Genomic DNA, 14,179 nt, shown 5'->3' on the forward strand with positions numbered 1-14,179 from the left:
CTTCCCCTCAGCAAGGGGAGAAAGGATGAAATGTTTTACAGTCACGGAGGAAGAGGCGAGGGCCCTTTCCCACCCGCGCGGGCGGTTTGCAGGTTGGTTAAACGCACGGGGAGATGCTGTTGGGTGGCAGGAGAAAGCAGCCGAGGCCTGGGGCTGCTGCCTGGGGGCTGCCTGTGGCCGCCAGCCCGGCCGCGTGTCCCCGACGGGTGGGATGAGGCTGGGGCGAGGGTCTGCAGAGACCGCGAGCTCCGGGGATCGGGGAAAGCACACCGGTGCTGGGGGTTCCTTGGAAAGGCTGGGCTCCCAGCCAGCCCCGGCTGCGATCCCATTTAGGTGGCTCTGAATTAGCTTCGCTTTGGGAAAGCTGGCTTTGGCCTTTGGAACTGCTGACTTCCACGTCCTCCAGACGAGCTGGGTTGTCCGGCTCGTGCCTCCCTCGCCTCTCTGGCGAATGTGATGCTCCCCTCCCTCCCAAGGCCGCTGAAAGCGGCAGTGACAAGGAGGCTGCTGTGCCATAGCTGTGTGCGCACGTAGCAGATACCTTATCGCCGTTCCCCGACGGCATCCCTCGTCCCGGTTATACCGGAGGATGCTGCACCCATTCAAAGAAGAAGAGGAATTTCCTTGGCCTTAAAGATGAGAAAACGTAGAGCTGATGCTGGCTGCGTCTGCCGTGCTCAGCGCGCAGTGGTCGGCGGGTGCCTTCCCGCACGTCCTCTGCTTCACGTCCCGTTGTGTCCTCGCTGGCGGCCGCGGGCCGGGGAGCAGCTCTGCTGGCTCAGCAGGCTCCGCTCGGCTGGTATTGCGAGCTCCCCAGAAAGCTTCGGGAATGAAAAGCCGGTCGCAGCTCATTGTTTGCAGTGGGGTTGTTTAATGTTTAAGCAATTAAATGGGAAACGCCGTGCAGGCAGCCAGGAAAGCGGTTGTCGTTTATGGCTTTCAGGGTGCACGTCGGGTTCACGTCCCAGTGATTTTCTCGCTTTTTTGCTTTTCTGGAAAACTCCACAACAGCAATGTCCGCATTAAGTAGCCAGGACCCTTTCAAAACCTCTTAATATTCAATTTTGCAGGTGGTGTGAAAGTGCGAGGAGAGACCGGAGTGGTGGCTGGCCGCCGAGGCGGTGCCTCTTGGGGCACGGGAGCAGCAATGTCACTATTTTGGATTTCTCCCTGTTACGGCCCGAGCGGCGCTCGCCAGTGTTGCAGCTTCCTCTAGTGGCCACGACTGAAACGGTTTTGGAGGAGAAACCAGTATCGGGTGGAAGGGCGAGGAGGACATCTGGGTTGGCATCTTCTCGTTCCTTCAGTTCTGTGCTTTGGGTGCCGGGCAGGAGGGATCCCTCCGGATAACCCCGGGGTCTTTCCTTGTTACGGTTTTCTTTGGGCTGAAAGTTGTCTTCGTGCAGTATGTTGTATCTTTAGGGCACCTTGTAAAGATGGATCTCGCAGATTCTGCTTTGAGCCTTACGTGCAAGTTCGCTGGACTTTCCCAGTGGATGCGTACTAATACACATGCACGTGCTTACTTGGATGGGAAACTAAACTAGGGATACCCAGTGATTCCTGCTATCCCTTCAACCCGGGAATATCCCCGCCAGCGATCACCTCCGTGGAGCAGAATACCTCACCCTTTCTGGCTGCAGCCATAAATCTGGTTTTGAGCTAAGAAGGATTCACCCGGGGCTCTCTGCGTCCAACCGATGCCGCGCGGTTGACCAGGAGGAAAGGAATGAGCCCGTGTACATCCGAAACCCGCGCTGGAGTTGGTCCCCAAAGCGGAGTCGAGGCTGTGAGATCTCTTGCTCCCCCAAGCTTGCTTCTGCGAGGCAGGTGGTTCGCCTCGATGTTTTGTCTGGGAGTTGGTAACTTGGAAAAAGGAGCTGTGTTCAGTCAGCTGTTGCATTTGCTGAGACTTTCTTTGGCTCTGAAGAAAAGGCAGCAAAGCGCAGCTATCCTGGGTAACGGCGGAGACCCGGCAGCACCAGCTTAGCTGTCGGGTGACGTACCCCGCCGCGGAGCAGGTCTGCGTAGCCCCGCGGGGGACGGTGTCGCGTCTCCGCCGGTCTCCTTCCTCTGCTCGTGCGATTGAAGTCCGAGGGATGACTTGGTAAGCAGCCATGTGCCAGGCAGAGAGAACTTGGCTGTCTTAACCTTTTTAAGTGGTTCTTGTTTGGGTTTTGAGTTAATCCATCAGACTTCTTCCCCTGATATTTCTTCCCTGGTGAATGCATAAATAGATCTTTTACCCTTCCCTTTCCTAAGAACCTCTTGGTAGGAATATAGCTTCTCCGGGCGCTCAGTTGTCTTTCAGTGTGGGAGGGTTTTTTGATTTGTTTTTTCGTCACGACCCATTTCACGTGCCTGCTTTTCCCCCTCGGGAGGGAGGCTGGAGTGTCCGTGAGCCGGACTTGCCTTACAGGGAGAGGACGGCAAAGGAGAGGCTGGATTGTGAGGACTGCAGGAGCAGTATTTCTGCACAGAGACTCGAATGTGTTAGTTGTTACTGAAGTGTTGTTATTTTTATTACCTAAGCCATGCTGTTCACTGGGAGAAAAACCAAACCAGGGCTTGGTATTACAGCTGCCTGTTCTCTCAGCCGTTTTCCTCCCAGTCTTTCCTCTGCCCCTCCACGTGATGCTGCTCAGCCCTCCCGGGCGGTATCTTGACTGTGAAGTATCATTAAGGAATGATCGTTAATGAACGCATTGCCTAAATTCAGCTTCTGGGAGGGCTGCCATCAGTCCTTCTGGGAAGTTTGTCTTTCCCCCAAACTTGGCTCGTCTTGAAATGCTGCGCGCAGGCAGCAGAACAGGTTTAGATTCCTGTTACCGAGCAGGACCAAAGGTGAATACGTTAGTGGAGATCCTGGATCCTGAGAGCTTTGAAGTTGGCAATTACAGGCCAGGGTATGGAAAAGGCTAATTGTAAGGAAGGGATCTAATTTGTTTTTCTTCCATAAGTGACTGTGATTTTACAGTCGAAAGGCCCAGATGCATCTGTGTTATCTCACGCTCCTCTCCCATGCGATTCTCCTTGTTGTTACTCTTTCTGGCGTCTTTGATACTGAACATTTCTGACGTGGCAGAAAACCGAAGGTGCTTCGGGGGCTCTGGCCGCCGGGGATGCAGTTGCTCTGCCCAGAGGGGTGGATCTTGCTGTGTGATTGCTTCTTCAGGCCACGTCGCTGGATATCCATCCCGTCCCGCTTTAGACCTCTGCGGGGGTAACCTCGCAGGTGAAGGAGAGCAGCAGTGCTGTGTGACCCGAGGAGTGCCCGTGTCTTACGTTAATGTGCACTACGAATGTATACAGAATAAATGGAACATGATGATGATCCGGTGGTCCTGTCTTTTGTGTCTGGTGCAAAGAGACAGCTGTCACATTTCAAAGTGACCTTTGCTTTGTATTTAAAATTGAAAGCCAGGCCAACAATCACCAGTTGTCCTCACGCAATTCAAGCTGGACTTCTTGCAACCTTTGTTTTCCAGGCCTCCCTCCCCTGAAGGAATAATGGCTGTGTCCTTACCTGTTCTACCTGGAGCGACGGTTGCCTTCCAGCTGGCTAGTCCCACTGCCATAGGCTTAAAAAATAAACGAAGAGAAACGTGTATGCAGACGCAGACGCCTTTCCCTCTCTGTTGGCCGCTGCCCCATGGGGGTATCTCTGCAGGACGATTCCGCGTGCTGCTTGTTTGAGCTGGAAGCTGAACTCACACAAATGTTTGGATGAGGTTCTCTGGCCCGTGTGATACAGGAGCTGAGGCTCTGAAGCCACCGACTCTCTCATGGTGACTCTCTTTGGGACAAAGCCATTGCTGACAGTTGGCCATGAGGGTGTAGACCAGATTTCCATTGAGCTGAGCATCAGGAGGAGATCATGAAGTTGCCTTGCAAACTGATGTGCTATGGATGTAGGTTGGACACAGCAAGAATATTCGTGGTCTCTGGAGTATCCATCCTTTAAGACGTGCTGTTTCCACCATGGGTAATTCAAGCTAATAGGCTGGAGTGGTGGAATTTGGGGGCTGGTGGGAATGAGGTGCTTTTGCCAATGTTGGACGAGATGTGGCTTTGCTCCTCCTGGCTGTGCTGCTCTGCTCTAGGCACCGGGCCTTCCCACGGGTTCTCTGCCATCGCTCTGTGCAAGGAGTTGGTTTGTTTGTTTTTCCAAACTCTACAGCAAATGAGAGCTGATCGTGCGGCAGCGTGCACAGTTTAATCCCTTGGCTTATACAATTCCCCCTGAAAACTCTTCCCCAGCAGGCACTGACTTAAGAACAGCCAACAGGGCCACCTGCGCCTTCATGTGCGCTGTCTTTCCAACCTAAACCCGTGTGTTTTTTTCCTTCAGGGTCACTCCCTGACTTTCTAAAATGCTGGAGGTAAGAACTGGAAAGGAAACAGAGGAGATAACACAGCTGATGATAAACCCGTGTTATTATTTCCATCTCATCCCAGGAAAACACAATGAAACATTTTTCATTTCTCTTTCTAGGGAGACTTTGATAGCCCTATCAAAAAGAAGTTGAAAATAGCTTGAAAATAGCATGGCATTTGCCACCGGTATTTGACTTGGAGTTTTCAGGATAGTCCGTAGCATCGTAGGAAAATCCCGTGATGGGTGCGTTTCTGAACTTCAGGTGCGTGAGTGGGCGCTGGTGCGGGGAGGTGGGGACCCTTTTGGGGTGTATGAGGAGGGGATGCAGAGCTCCAGCATCAGCCTGGGGTCTGGGACTGAGCAGGGCGACCGGAGGTCTCCTCGGAAACTGCCCGCCAGAGAAGATCACCACGAGGTGGCTGATCCTTGCCCTGGTTTGGGGATTTAACTGTTAGGCCTGCAGCCCAGCTGTTTGTTTCAGGAGCCGTTCTCATGGTTGTGTAGGAAAGGAGGGGTGTTTATGTTAACGTGGATGGAAGCTGTTCATCTGTGTACTATAATCTCTGTTTTGGAAATAAAACGCTGAAACCAGCTCGTGCAGCGCCGAGTAAAGGATACGTGTGCTTGTGCGCAGTGCATAAACACAGCTGCTTCGGGCACCCCCGTGCCCCACCAACAGCTTGCCTTGGTTGGAGAACCCAAGCAGAGAGCAATCGTGCTCCAGGCGAAGTGTATATAGCTATTTTAAATTAATCACATGGAGCGAGACTGTTTAAATTACCAAGGCATTAACTCGGGTGGGATTCGGCACCTTCAGGAAGGGTTTTAGCTGACACGGTGCTTGCGACAGCAACGGGCTTTAATGGCCAGGGGCAGATCCTGGCGGTCCCATATTCGTGTTTATTAAGTAAGTTCTGTGCTACCGTTCATTGAGGTAAATAGCAAAAGCTTGTGTCTGGGGCAGAGTGGGAGGAACCGGGGTGGTAAATTATCCTGGAGCTGGGACCAGTCACTTCTCTGTGTTTTTGGCACAGGTAGAGCCGAGCCTCGAGCAGACTGGGAAATTCAGGGTGCTGGCAATGTTTTTGAAAAGGTTTCTGTCCCCTGATGGCTCTGGGAGTGGGGTCTGCAGGCAGGAGAGGTCTCTGGGTCGTGGGGGAGGCTGGATCCCACTTTAGAGCCCATTTCTAATCCTGCGAAAAGCTCCGTCGAGAGCTACCGGCTTTTGGGAGGTGGTGCCCACCTCTGCAGCGGCTGTGGGGTTAATAGGATTTGTTGGCTCGTGTTGGAAGTGCTTAAGCCCTCCGGACGGCCAGGGCAGCTGCTGCGCACGGCTCGGCTCGTTTGCTGGCTTTGCCCCGCCGGGGTGCTGGAGCTGGTCGTGGGATGCGAAGGGGATCCATACTCACCTGGGAGAGACGGGGTTCCCTGGGCTGGGCTGCGGCACCACCGCAGAAAAGAAACTGAAAGTGAAGGGGGAGAAATGCCCGGAGCCTGGCCCCGAGGAGAAGCCCTGCCTCACCACGGCACGGGAACGTGCTGCCGGCCGAGCCCTGCTCCGCGTAGGGAGACGGGATCTCTGATGTTAGACACTGTAAATCCTTGATTCCCCTTAGAATAAATGCCGAGGCAAACAAGTGCTGTCTAACTTTGGGTCAAGAAGTGCCAAAAGTAGAATGCGTTTGTGTGTGCTGTAGAGGGCACCTTATTCCTTTGTCTTTTGGCAAGGCTGAGTCCCTGTGGGGACCTGCAGATAACACTCGGTATATTGACGTTTTGATAACTGCTCTTTGCTTTCAGCCAGAATTTGTTTTTTATCCAATCTTAATAAGTTGATCTTTCTATCAATCCTGCTAGCAAACAAGATAATTGCTTTATTATAGTCTCAATATCCAGCAAAGGACACACACTCCCCGGTGCTCCCAAGGGAACAAAATCTGCGCCGAGCGTTGACACAGGATAAGCGCGGCGATAGCGACGCCGGGCTATCGGCGGGCGATGGAGAGCGCGGTTTCCGCTGGAAGGGCCGGGCCGCTGGGAGTGGGGATGCAAGCGGGGCCAGAGGAGGTCGAGAAAATATTTAGGGTCTAACTGAAAACGTTTTGGTCCATTTGCTAGAAAATGTTTAGGTTATAACCAAAACCATCTTGATCCTTTTGCTAGAAAATATTTAGGTTATAACTGAAAACATTTTGGTCTGTTTGAGTGTTTGTTGGCAGTTTGGGAGGTCTGTGTTTGTGGTTCTCTGTTTTTCAGAGAAAAAAAGCAAACGAGAACTTTCCCGGCTTTCTGGGCTGGTGTGAGGAGCCGGCGGGCGAAGCTGCGGCTTGGCCGGCCCCGAGGGCTTCCTCCGCGGGTGGGTTAGGGCTCCCCAGGCAGGAGGCACAGCACCCGCCCCTGAACGCGGGATGGAAAGGGAATCAGTCGTTCCACAAAATTAAAAAAAAAAAAAAGGAAAAATATGTGATTTCTGTCCAAGATTCTATGAGAGCAGAAGCAGGATTGAAGTGTACGACATACGGAAACCAGCCGTATCTGGAGGAGAGGATGGCGAAGGACTGGGAGGCTGATGAAGAGGCAGAGAAGGACGGAGCAGAAGGCAGAGCAGCGCTGGAAATCCCCTGCGAAGACACAGGAGAAGAAACCTCGTGGGCTCAGGGAGCCCCTGGGACGGGGGAGCGCAGCAGCCGGCTCCAGCTCCTTGCCCGTGCCCTGGCAAAGCTTCCAGGCCAGCAGCCATCCCTCCTCCGTGCCAGAAGGTCCCCACGGGCGGGTGGCTGGGCGGAAGAATGGCAGACAAAAGTCCGATGCGTTTTCATCCTGCGCCAAGAGCTGCGAGCGCCTTTTTGTTTTGGGAAAAGGTTGGAAAAGGTTTTAACGAACGGAGATAACGCCCCACCACGGGGCACTTGGGTCACTCGTCTCTGCTGCGATAGGAGCTGCCCTCTTATCGGATGGTAACCCTTTGATCTTGCTATCGAAGAGGCGTGTTGCTCTATTCTCACCTGAGCGCCTCGCTAAGGACACAAACTCCTCAAAATCCTTGTGGCCCAAAACACAAAGAAACCCTTGAAGCTGGGTGTGTGTGTGGTGGTAATGGAAAAAGGAGGTCAGCAGATAAGGGGGGGTCACTGCTTCCCAGTATAAAACCGGGGAGTTTGGGCAGCTCAGCCCATCTGCTGCTGTCTCCCGGAGGCTGCGTGCAGATCAGTGGACAACTCCTGCAACCATGAAGTGGCTCATCCTGGCTCTGGTGTGTCTGCAGCTCTCGGAGGGCCTGGTGAGGTGGGTGTCCTGCAGCAGCCGCTGCGGCAGGAGCAGGGCAGATAAGAGACCGGCAGCGGCTGTGACTGCGCAGGCTGCACCACGTCCCCGGGGATGCTGCCCGCGTCGGACCAGGGGTGGCTCCTGCCCCTCCACAGACCGTCGCGGTCCTGGCCCAGGCTGCATCCCTCCCCAGGAGGGCAGCCCCTGGGACGCGCAAGGCAGCGAGCGGAGGGCTCCTGGCGTGGCAGGGCTCAAAGGAGCCCAGAGAATCGATCATTTGAAAATGCCCAAATCTTTCCTGATTTCCTGCTGTATTCTGTTTCTCTTTTTGTTTTTTTCCCTGTGCAGAATCAAACTGAAGAAAACCAAGTCTATACGGGAGAAAATGAGGGAGGCCGGAGTGCTGGAGGACTACCTGAAGAAAATTAAATATGACCCAGCTAAGAAATACCGCTTCAGCGAGGACTACGTTGTGAGCGAGCCGATAACCAGCCACCTGGATGTGAGTACCCCGGGCTCCCCTCTCGCTGCCTGGCCGTACGCCACGCTGCCCTTCCCCTCTGCCGGAGCGATCCCTTGACCCCCGAGCCTCCAGGAGCGAGAGACTGGGTTTTTTCCACTCTTTTTTAAGCTTCTAGTTTAGACTTTAGAAAAGCTTTCCCCCAGCAATGAAAAGCGATGTTTTCCTGTATGTAACAAAAGGCATAACAAAATAAATATTTAATATTACATTAAAAGAGAAAAAGCAGGGTGAGAGTTCAGTCTGTTCCTGCCTGCTTTGTTATTTGCAAGAGTGAGCCTGGCATTCCCCGGCACCCTGCAAAGTGCTGGGATGCCGGCGCGGGGCTGGGAGGCGAAAGCCGGGTCTGTCCCTGACCCTGCGGCCAACGGAGATCCCCATCTCTCGCCTGCAGTCCTCCTACTTCGGGGAGATCAGCATCGGGACCCCCCCGCAAAACTTCTTGGTGCTCTTCGACACTGGCTCTGCCAACCTGTGGGTGCCCTCCACCTACTGCCAGACGTCGGCGTGCAGTGAGTACTGCGGCCGCGTTGCACAGGGCTCCCCCAGCAGCACAGCGTGGTCCGATCGCACTGGGGAAATCGCGATGCCAGACCAAAAATGATCCCGGCACGCTGCTCTGGGATAGCTGCTCCCCGGTACCAGCTGGTGCCTTCCTTGGGAAATACAGAGCCCTCTGCCCTTACGTGCCTGGCGAACGAGGATGGCCACATCACTGCGGCTACCGTGGGTGTCCCCAGAGCACAGAAGTCTCAGTGGTTGTGCCCTGACCTTTCGTGGCCAGGCGGAGGGAAGAGCAAAGCTCTGAATCGCAGAGCTCTTGTCCTGCTCCCCGCAGAGCTCACCCGACGTAACTCGCTGCCGGCGGGAGAGCGATGGGGATTTAACTGCTGCTGGCTTTGCTCAGGCTGGGTAGCTGATGTGGCTGTGATCACAACAGCTGCTCCCTTGAGAGGGATGCGGGCAAGACTGGGATGCAAACCCTGCCTTCGAGATAACCGCGAGGCAGAGCCCCTTCTGCTCTTCACGACTCGCTCTCTGCCAGAGGAGCCGCTTTCCCAGGCGTTATCCCAGCAGAGTGACCGGTGGTGAAATCCCACTGGGGCCAGGCGAGCGCGTGCCCAGGAGCGTTGCCCTCTTCTCTCTCACACAGTGAATCACGTGAAGTTCAATCCCAACGACTCCTCCAGCTTTTTCTACAACGGCCAGTCCTACACCATCTCCTACGGCAGCGGGGCCCTCACGGTGGTGCTGGGCTACGACACGGTGACGGTAAGTGCCCCCTGCGCCCTCCTTGGCATCCTGGGCGCTGCGTCCCCAGCGCCAGCTGGGTGCCCTGATGGAAGGAGCCTGGGGGACAGCCTAAGGGCAGATCTCATGTCTCGTGTAGTCAGGACTTGGGCAAACCAGGGCCTGAGATGGGCAGGACCAATATAAAGTGGTTATGGCCACCATCAGTTACCCAGCTGGGTTTTTACTTTGTTTTAACCCAATTCCTGCTAATTTTCCCAGCTGCCTGGTGATGTTTTCACCAGCTGCGACCTTGCAGTGTGCTCTTTGGGCTTTCGGAGTCATCCCACCCGATGGCTGCTCGGGTTTGCCTAAGCGCGCAGGCTGACCTGGCGTCCCCTTCCCCTCCAGATCCAGAGCATCGTGGTCACAAACCAGGAGTTCGGGCTCAGCAGCAACGAGCCAACCCTGCCTTTCTACTATGCCGATTTTGATGGGATCCTGGGAATGGCCTACCCCTCGCTGGCGGTGGGAGGGACGCCCACCGTGCTGCAGGGCATGCTGCAGCAGAACCAGCTCACCCAGCCCGTCTTCAGCTTCTACTTCTCTCGGTAAAAATCTGCCAGGGCCCTCTGCACATCCAATGTGCGCTGGTGTCCCTCTACCTGTCCCCATGCAGATTCCTTGTGAATTTGTCCCTCGCTAGCCCATGCATATCGCACCGATTTACCAACTTCTGCTGCTGTAACTCTGTGTTTTTGCAGTCAGCCCACCTACAGCTATGGGGGAGAGCTCATTCTCGGTGGAGTTGACAACCGGTTCTTCCATGGAGACATTGCGTGGGCACCGGTGACCCAGGAGCTTTACTGGCAGGTCGCGCTTAATGAGTGAGTGGTGTTTGTGCCTGATGGGCATGATCCACCCGGGCAGCTCACGGCATGAGGGCATTTCAGCTGTTCTCCAGATGAAGCTGCAGCTATTGCAGCAGGCGTGGGCTCCAGGCAGGGGCTAGGCACTGCATTTCAGAGCATCCCAGACTTATAGATCCAGCTGAGACAGGTTTAGTTGCCAGTGGGTGCTTAAAGTGACGTCCTTCTCCCCATTCTCCTCTCAGATTTGCTATTGGGCAGTCGGCGACGGGCTGGTGCAGCCAGGGCTGCCAGGCCATCGTGGACACAGGGACGTTCCAGGTGACGGTGCCCCAGCAGTACCTGAGCAGCTTCCTTCAGGCCCTGGGTGCCCAGGAGACCAGCTACGGTGTAAGTGCAGGGGATGCTCTGGAGGTGCACGTGGAGCCACGGGGAGGCTTGCAAGTGAGCCAGAAGCCATGGGCTTGACCAGATCCTGCAAAACTCACGTGGCATCTAGAGAACATGGTGCCGCAGGCATGTCAGGGCGGTGATGTGGCACTGCCAGGGGCTAAAGTGTGTGTTACTCCCACTTAGCAGGGTATCTCTCCTCTCACAGTCGGTGCTGTTCCAGCCATAACCTCCTCTTCACCCTCTCTCCGCAGTATGCAGTTGACTGCAATGAGGTCCTGAACATGCCCCCCATCACCTTTGTCATCAACGGAGCCCACCTCCCACTCTACCCCTCCGCCTACGTCTCGAACGTACGTATTAGCTGAGCAGCTTCATCCCGCTGAGTCCTTGAGGGCCAGGAAAGGACCTGGTGCTTCTTGACAAGCAGCGATGCTCTCCCTCCCTGCAGCCCAGCTGGCAGGGTCCTGGTGCTTGTTTGAGGCTCTGACTCCCTGTTATTCCCCCCTTACAGAACAACGGCTACTGCACCCTTGGGATTGAGGTCACCTACCTGCCTTCCCAGAACGGGCAGCCGCTCTGGATCTTGGGTGACGTCTTCCTCAAGGAGTATTACACTGTCTTTGACATGGCCAACAACCGTATTGGCTTCGCCCCATCAGCATAGGGGAGTGGAGCAGCAAAATCCAGCCCCTCTCCTGGCCAAACACACCTTAGCTGGCATTGCTGGAGCACCATGGGGTTCCTATGGACCTTTATGTTCCTTGACTGCCTGCATGGCTCCCTGTCCCTCCGAGACTTCTGTGGAGGTGTGTTCTCGCAGTCTCCTGTTGCAAATAAAACCCAAGATCGCAAATCATCTCTGACCTTCTGAGTTTGTTGAGTGACTGAGCACAGACTGATGGGTTGTGTGTCTCAGCCGCTCTTTCTCCAGCAAGATAAGCGCCGTGATAAACTCCTAGGCAGATTTCCGCAGAGTCAGCATGGGGAAAGCAGTGGGGAAGCTGTCCCTGGGCTGCTTCAAATCTAAAGTCAACGTATTTATGTTTCTTGCAAAGGGGTATGGCATGCTGTCGACTCCTAATGGCTGCGGGACTGAGTATCAGCCTTTTATAGTGAATTATTGGGCTTGGGGGTGGCTCTGATGAACGCAGCAGCCTCCAAGCTGCAGCTCAGCTCACAGCCCGAGGGGTGCAGGGACGGCAGTGACCAGTCCTTCCCCACGCTGGTGCCCGGGGTAGCTCCTGCAGACGGTGCAGCCCAGCTTCCGAGCCCTTGCTGTGAAGGTGTCCCCCAGCCCAGCCCCGTCCCAAATCCCAGCCACTGCCTTTGGGCCTGCCTGCACCCCGCTTGTCCTCCTTCCCTCAGGGAGGGACAAGCCCAGAACAAGGGTCCTGACCCTGAGTCCTGCGAGGGCTTTGCTTTGCAGGCGAGAAGCACCACGCACCAGGCTGCGGTGCAGGGGATCAGGACAGCAAAAGGTCACTCTGGCTTGGTCTTAAACACCAACCACAGCCCCGGGGACAGGAGTTCCCCAAAGCATTCCCCAAAAAAACAGTTCTGCTCTGTGCCATCAGGTGCTGGGCGTGTCTGGGAACGCCGTGCGTGTCCCTAACGGAGCGGGACGGCTTCATCCTCCTCTAGCCGCCGCTTGCCGCCAGGCTGCATGAAGTCGCTTCAGGGGGACGCTCACCAGCACCTACTCAGGCAAATACAGAGTTAGCCGGCGGCGGTGGACATTGCTTCGCTTGCAGTTTGTGGTGACCTCGGAGCGGCTGCGGGACACGCTGTCCTGTCTCTCGCTGCTGCTGGTACTTGCAGGGCTGAACCGATGGCTCCATCCAGCCCAGGATAAAGCTGTGGTGCGGGGCGGTCCCCACCTCCGTCCCTCTTGCTGGGCATCGGGAAACCTTGTCAGAGGTGCATGTGGGAAGCCACTAATCTTCCTTGCAGCTGGATAAGGTGTAACAAAGTCCTGTGGCTAAGTCAGAGTGGGAATATGAGGCCAGATGAGGTTAGCCATGACATCCAAATGACCCCTAAATCCTGAAGTGGGGCTATTCAGTCAGGTAAAACAACAGCTGGAGTATTGGGAATCACGGTCTGTGGCCGAAGGGGACAGGGAGCACCTTGGCTGGGGGAGGCTCGGGTAACACTGCTCTTTCCCGGGATCCAAACTTGTTTCTTAGAAGCTCTTTATCATTGGAGCTCATTATCAGATATATTGATAGCGCTGTCATTCCACCAGAGAAAGGACACAAACTCCTCTGTGCTTTGTGTCAAAATATTGACACAGGTTGAGCGCAGCGAGAAGGAGATTACGTAGGTGCGTGTAGCAGGGAAGGGCATTTCTCCTCCCCTATAAAATGGGGAGGTTTCTGAGAGCTGAAGCTGCTCTGGCAGCAGCGGTGGCAGGAAGGGACAGGCAATGGCTGACCGTGTCCCTGCTGGTCTTTGCTCTTCCCTTTGTTCCCTGAAGGATCCATCGGAGCAGAGAGAGATCCATTAGGATGCGATGGAGGAGGAAGAGGTGGTGCCGGGGTTTTTCTGAGCCACCACAGGCTCGAAGCACCGGTCCAACGCCGACAGCTTGGAGCGGAGCAGCAAGGCTCTGCTGGGCTCCATCCCCACTGTCAGCGGGGACTGGGGAGTCTGGAAGTGCCCCGCTGCCCTTTGCTGCTCCTGGCCGACCCGGGGAGAGCTGCGCTGACCCCCCTTCTGCCCGCTCCTGGGGTGCGTCTGTGGGTGACCCCCATGGGACAAATTCAGACCCGGACAAAGATTTTCGTCCAAGGGAAACAGAAGCAGAACCACAGCGTGTGGCGGGTGCTCGAAGCAATACGCCTTAAAGCGCGTGGTTACGGTGGGGTGGCCCAGCGCCGCGTCCCCCAGGCTGAGGGGCCCGAGGAGCCTTGGCCTTTTGGTCCAGCTTTGCACAGAACAGCCCCATGTCTGTCTCCTCAGGTTTTCCACAGGAGATGAGGCCGCTGGCCAGCACAGATGAGGCTGCCAGGCTGATGGGGACGTGGGGACAATCGCCTTTCCTTGGCAGCACGTGGCAGAAGTTCTGCAGGCGGTGAGTGCCCAGGCTTTGGACTACAAGGCTGAGCAGCACCCTCAGGGTACCAGATGCCAGGATGGGTCCTCAGTGACCGGGCAGGGACTGGCAGGGCTGCCTGGCTGGTAGCACCCTCCCAGGGGGAGGAAAGGGTCTCCGGGGACTAAAAATCCCCTGCAAATGAATGCCTAATACACACTCCCCTGCACCTCTCCAGCCTGGGCACGGCCAGCAGGACTCAAAGCCTGCGGGGGACAGCATCTCTAATGCACCAGACGTGCGACCCGAGCGTCCTCGGCGTAACGCTGACCCGGAGAGCAAACAGCAGCAGATCAAAGCATCTTTTGGAGATGGTTGAGCGGTTGTAACTGGGCAGGGAAAGGCCCGTTATGTCTTTCAGGGCTGCTATACCGAGCAGTTTCTAGCCCCCATCTCAGCCTCTTCGGGGCACTAGCAGAGCTGGAGGG

The 14,179-nt window shown here is 55.6% G+C and overlaps 1 protein-coding gene across 1 annotated transcript; it reads left to right on the forward strand.

Annotated features, from left to right (window-relative positions):
* The first annotated feature begins 7,572 nt into the window (after positions 1 to 7,572).
* On the forward strand, positions 7,573 to 11,486 carry LOC104013155 (pepsin B). The gene is made up of 9 exons (XM_009465620.2): positions 7,573 to 7,663; positions 7,994 to 8,147; positions 8,560 to 8,677; positions 9,319 to 9,437; positions 9,807 to 10,006; positions 10,160 to 10,282; positions 10,510 to 10,654; positions 10,909 to 11,007; positions 11,169 to 11,486. Exons 1-9 carry the CDS (start codon positions 7,608 to 7,610, stop codon positions 11,319 to 11,321), a joined length of 1,167 nt encoding a protein of 388 aa, XP_009463895.1. The 5' UTR covers positions 7,573 to 7,607; the 3' UTR covers positions 11,322 to 11,486.
* The last annotated feature ends 2,693 nt before the right edge of the window (positions 11,487 to 14,179 follow it).

The sequence above is a fragment of the Nipponia nippon genome, unplaced genomic scaffold, assembly GCF_047370975.1.
Source record: "Nipponia nippon isolate SJK-2023a ecotype South Korea unplaced genomic scaffold, ASM4737097v1 scaffold_25, whole genome shotgun sequence".
Taxonomy (NCBI): domain Eukaryota; kingdom Metazoa; phylum Chordata; class Aves; order Pelecaniformes; family Threskiornithidae; genus Nipponia; species Nipponia nippon.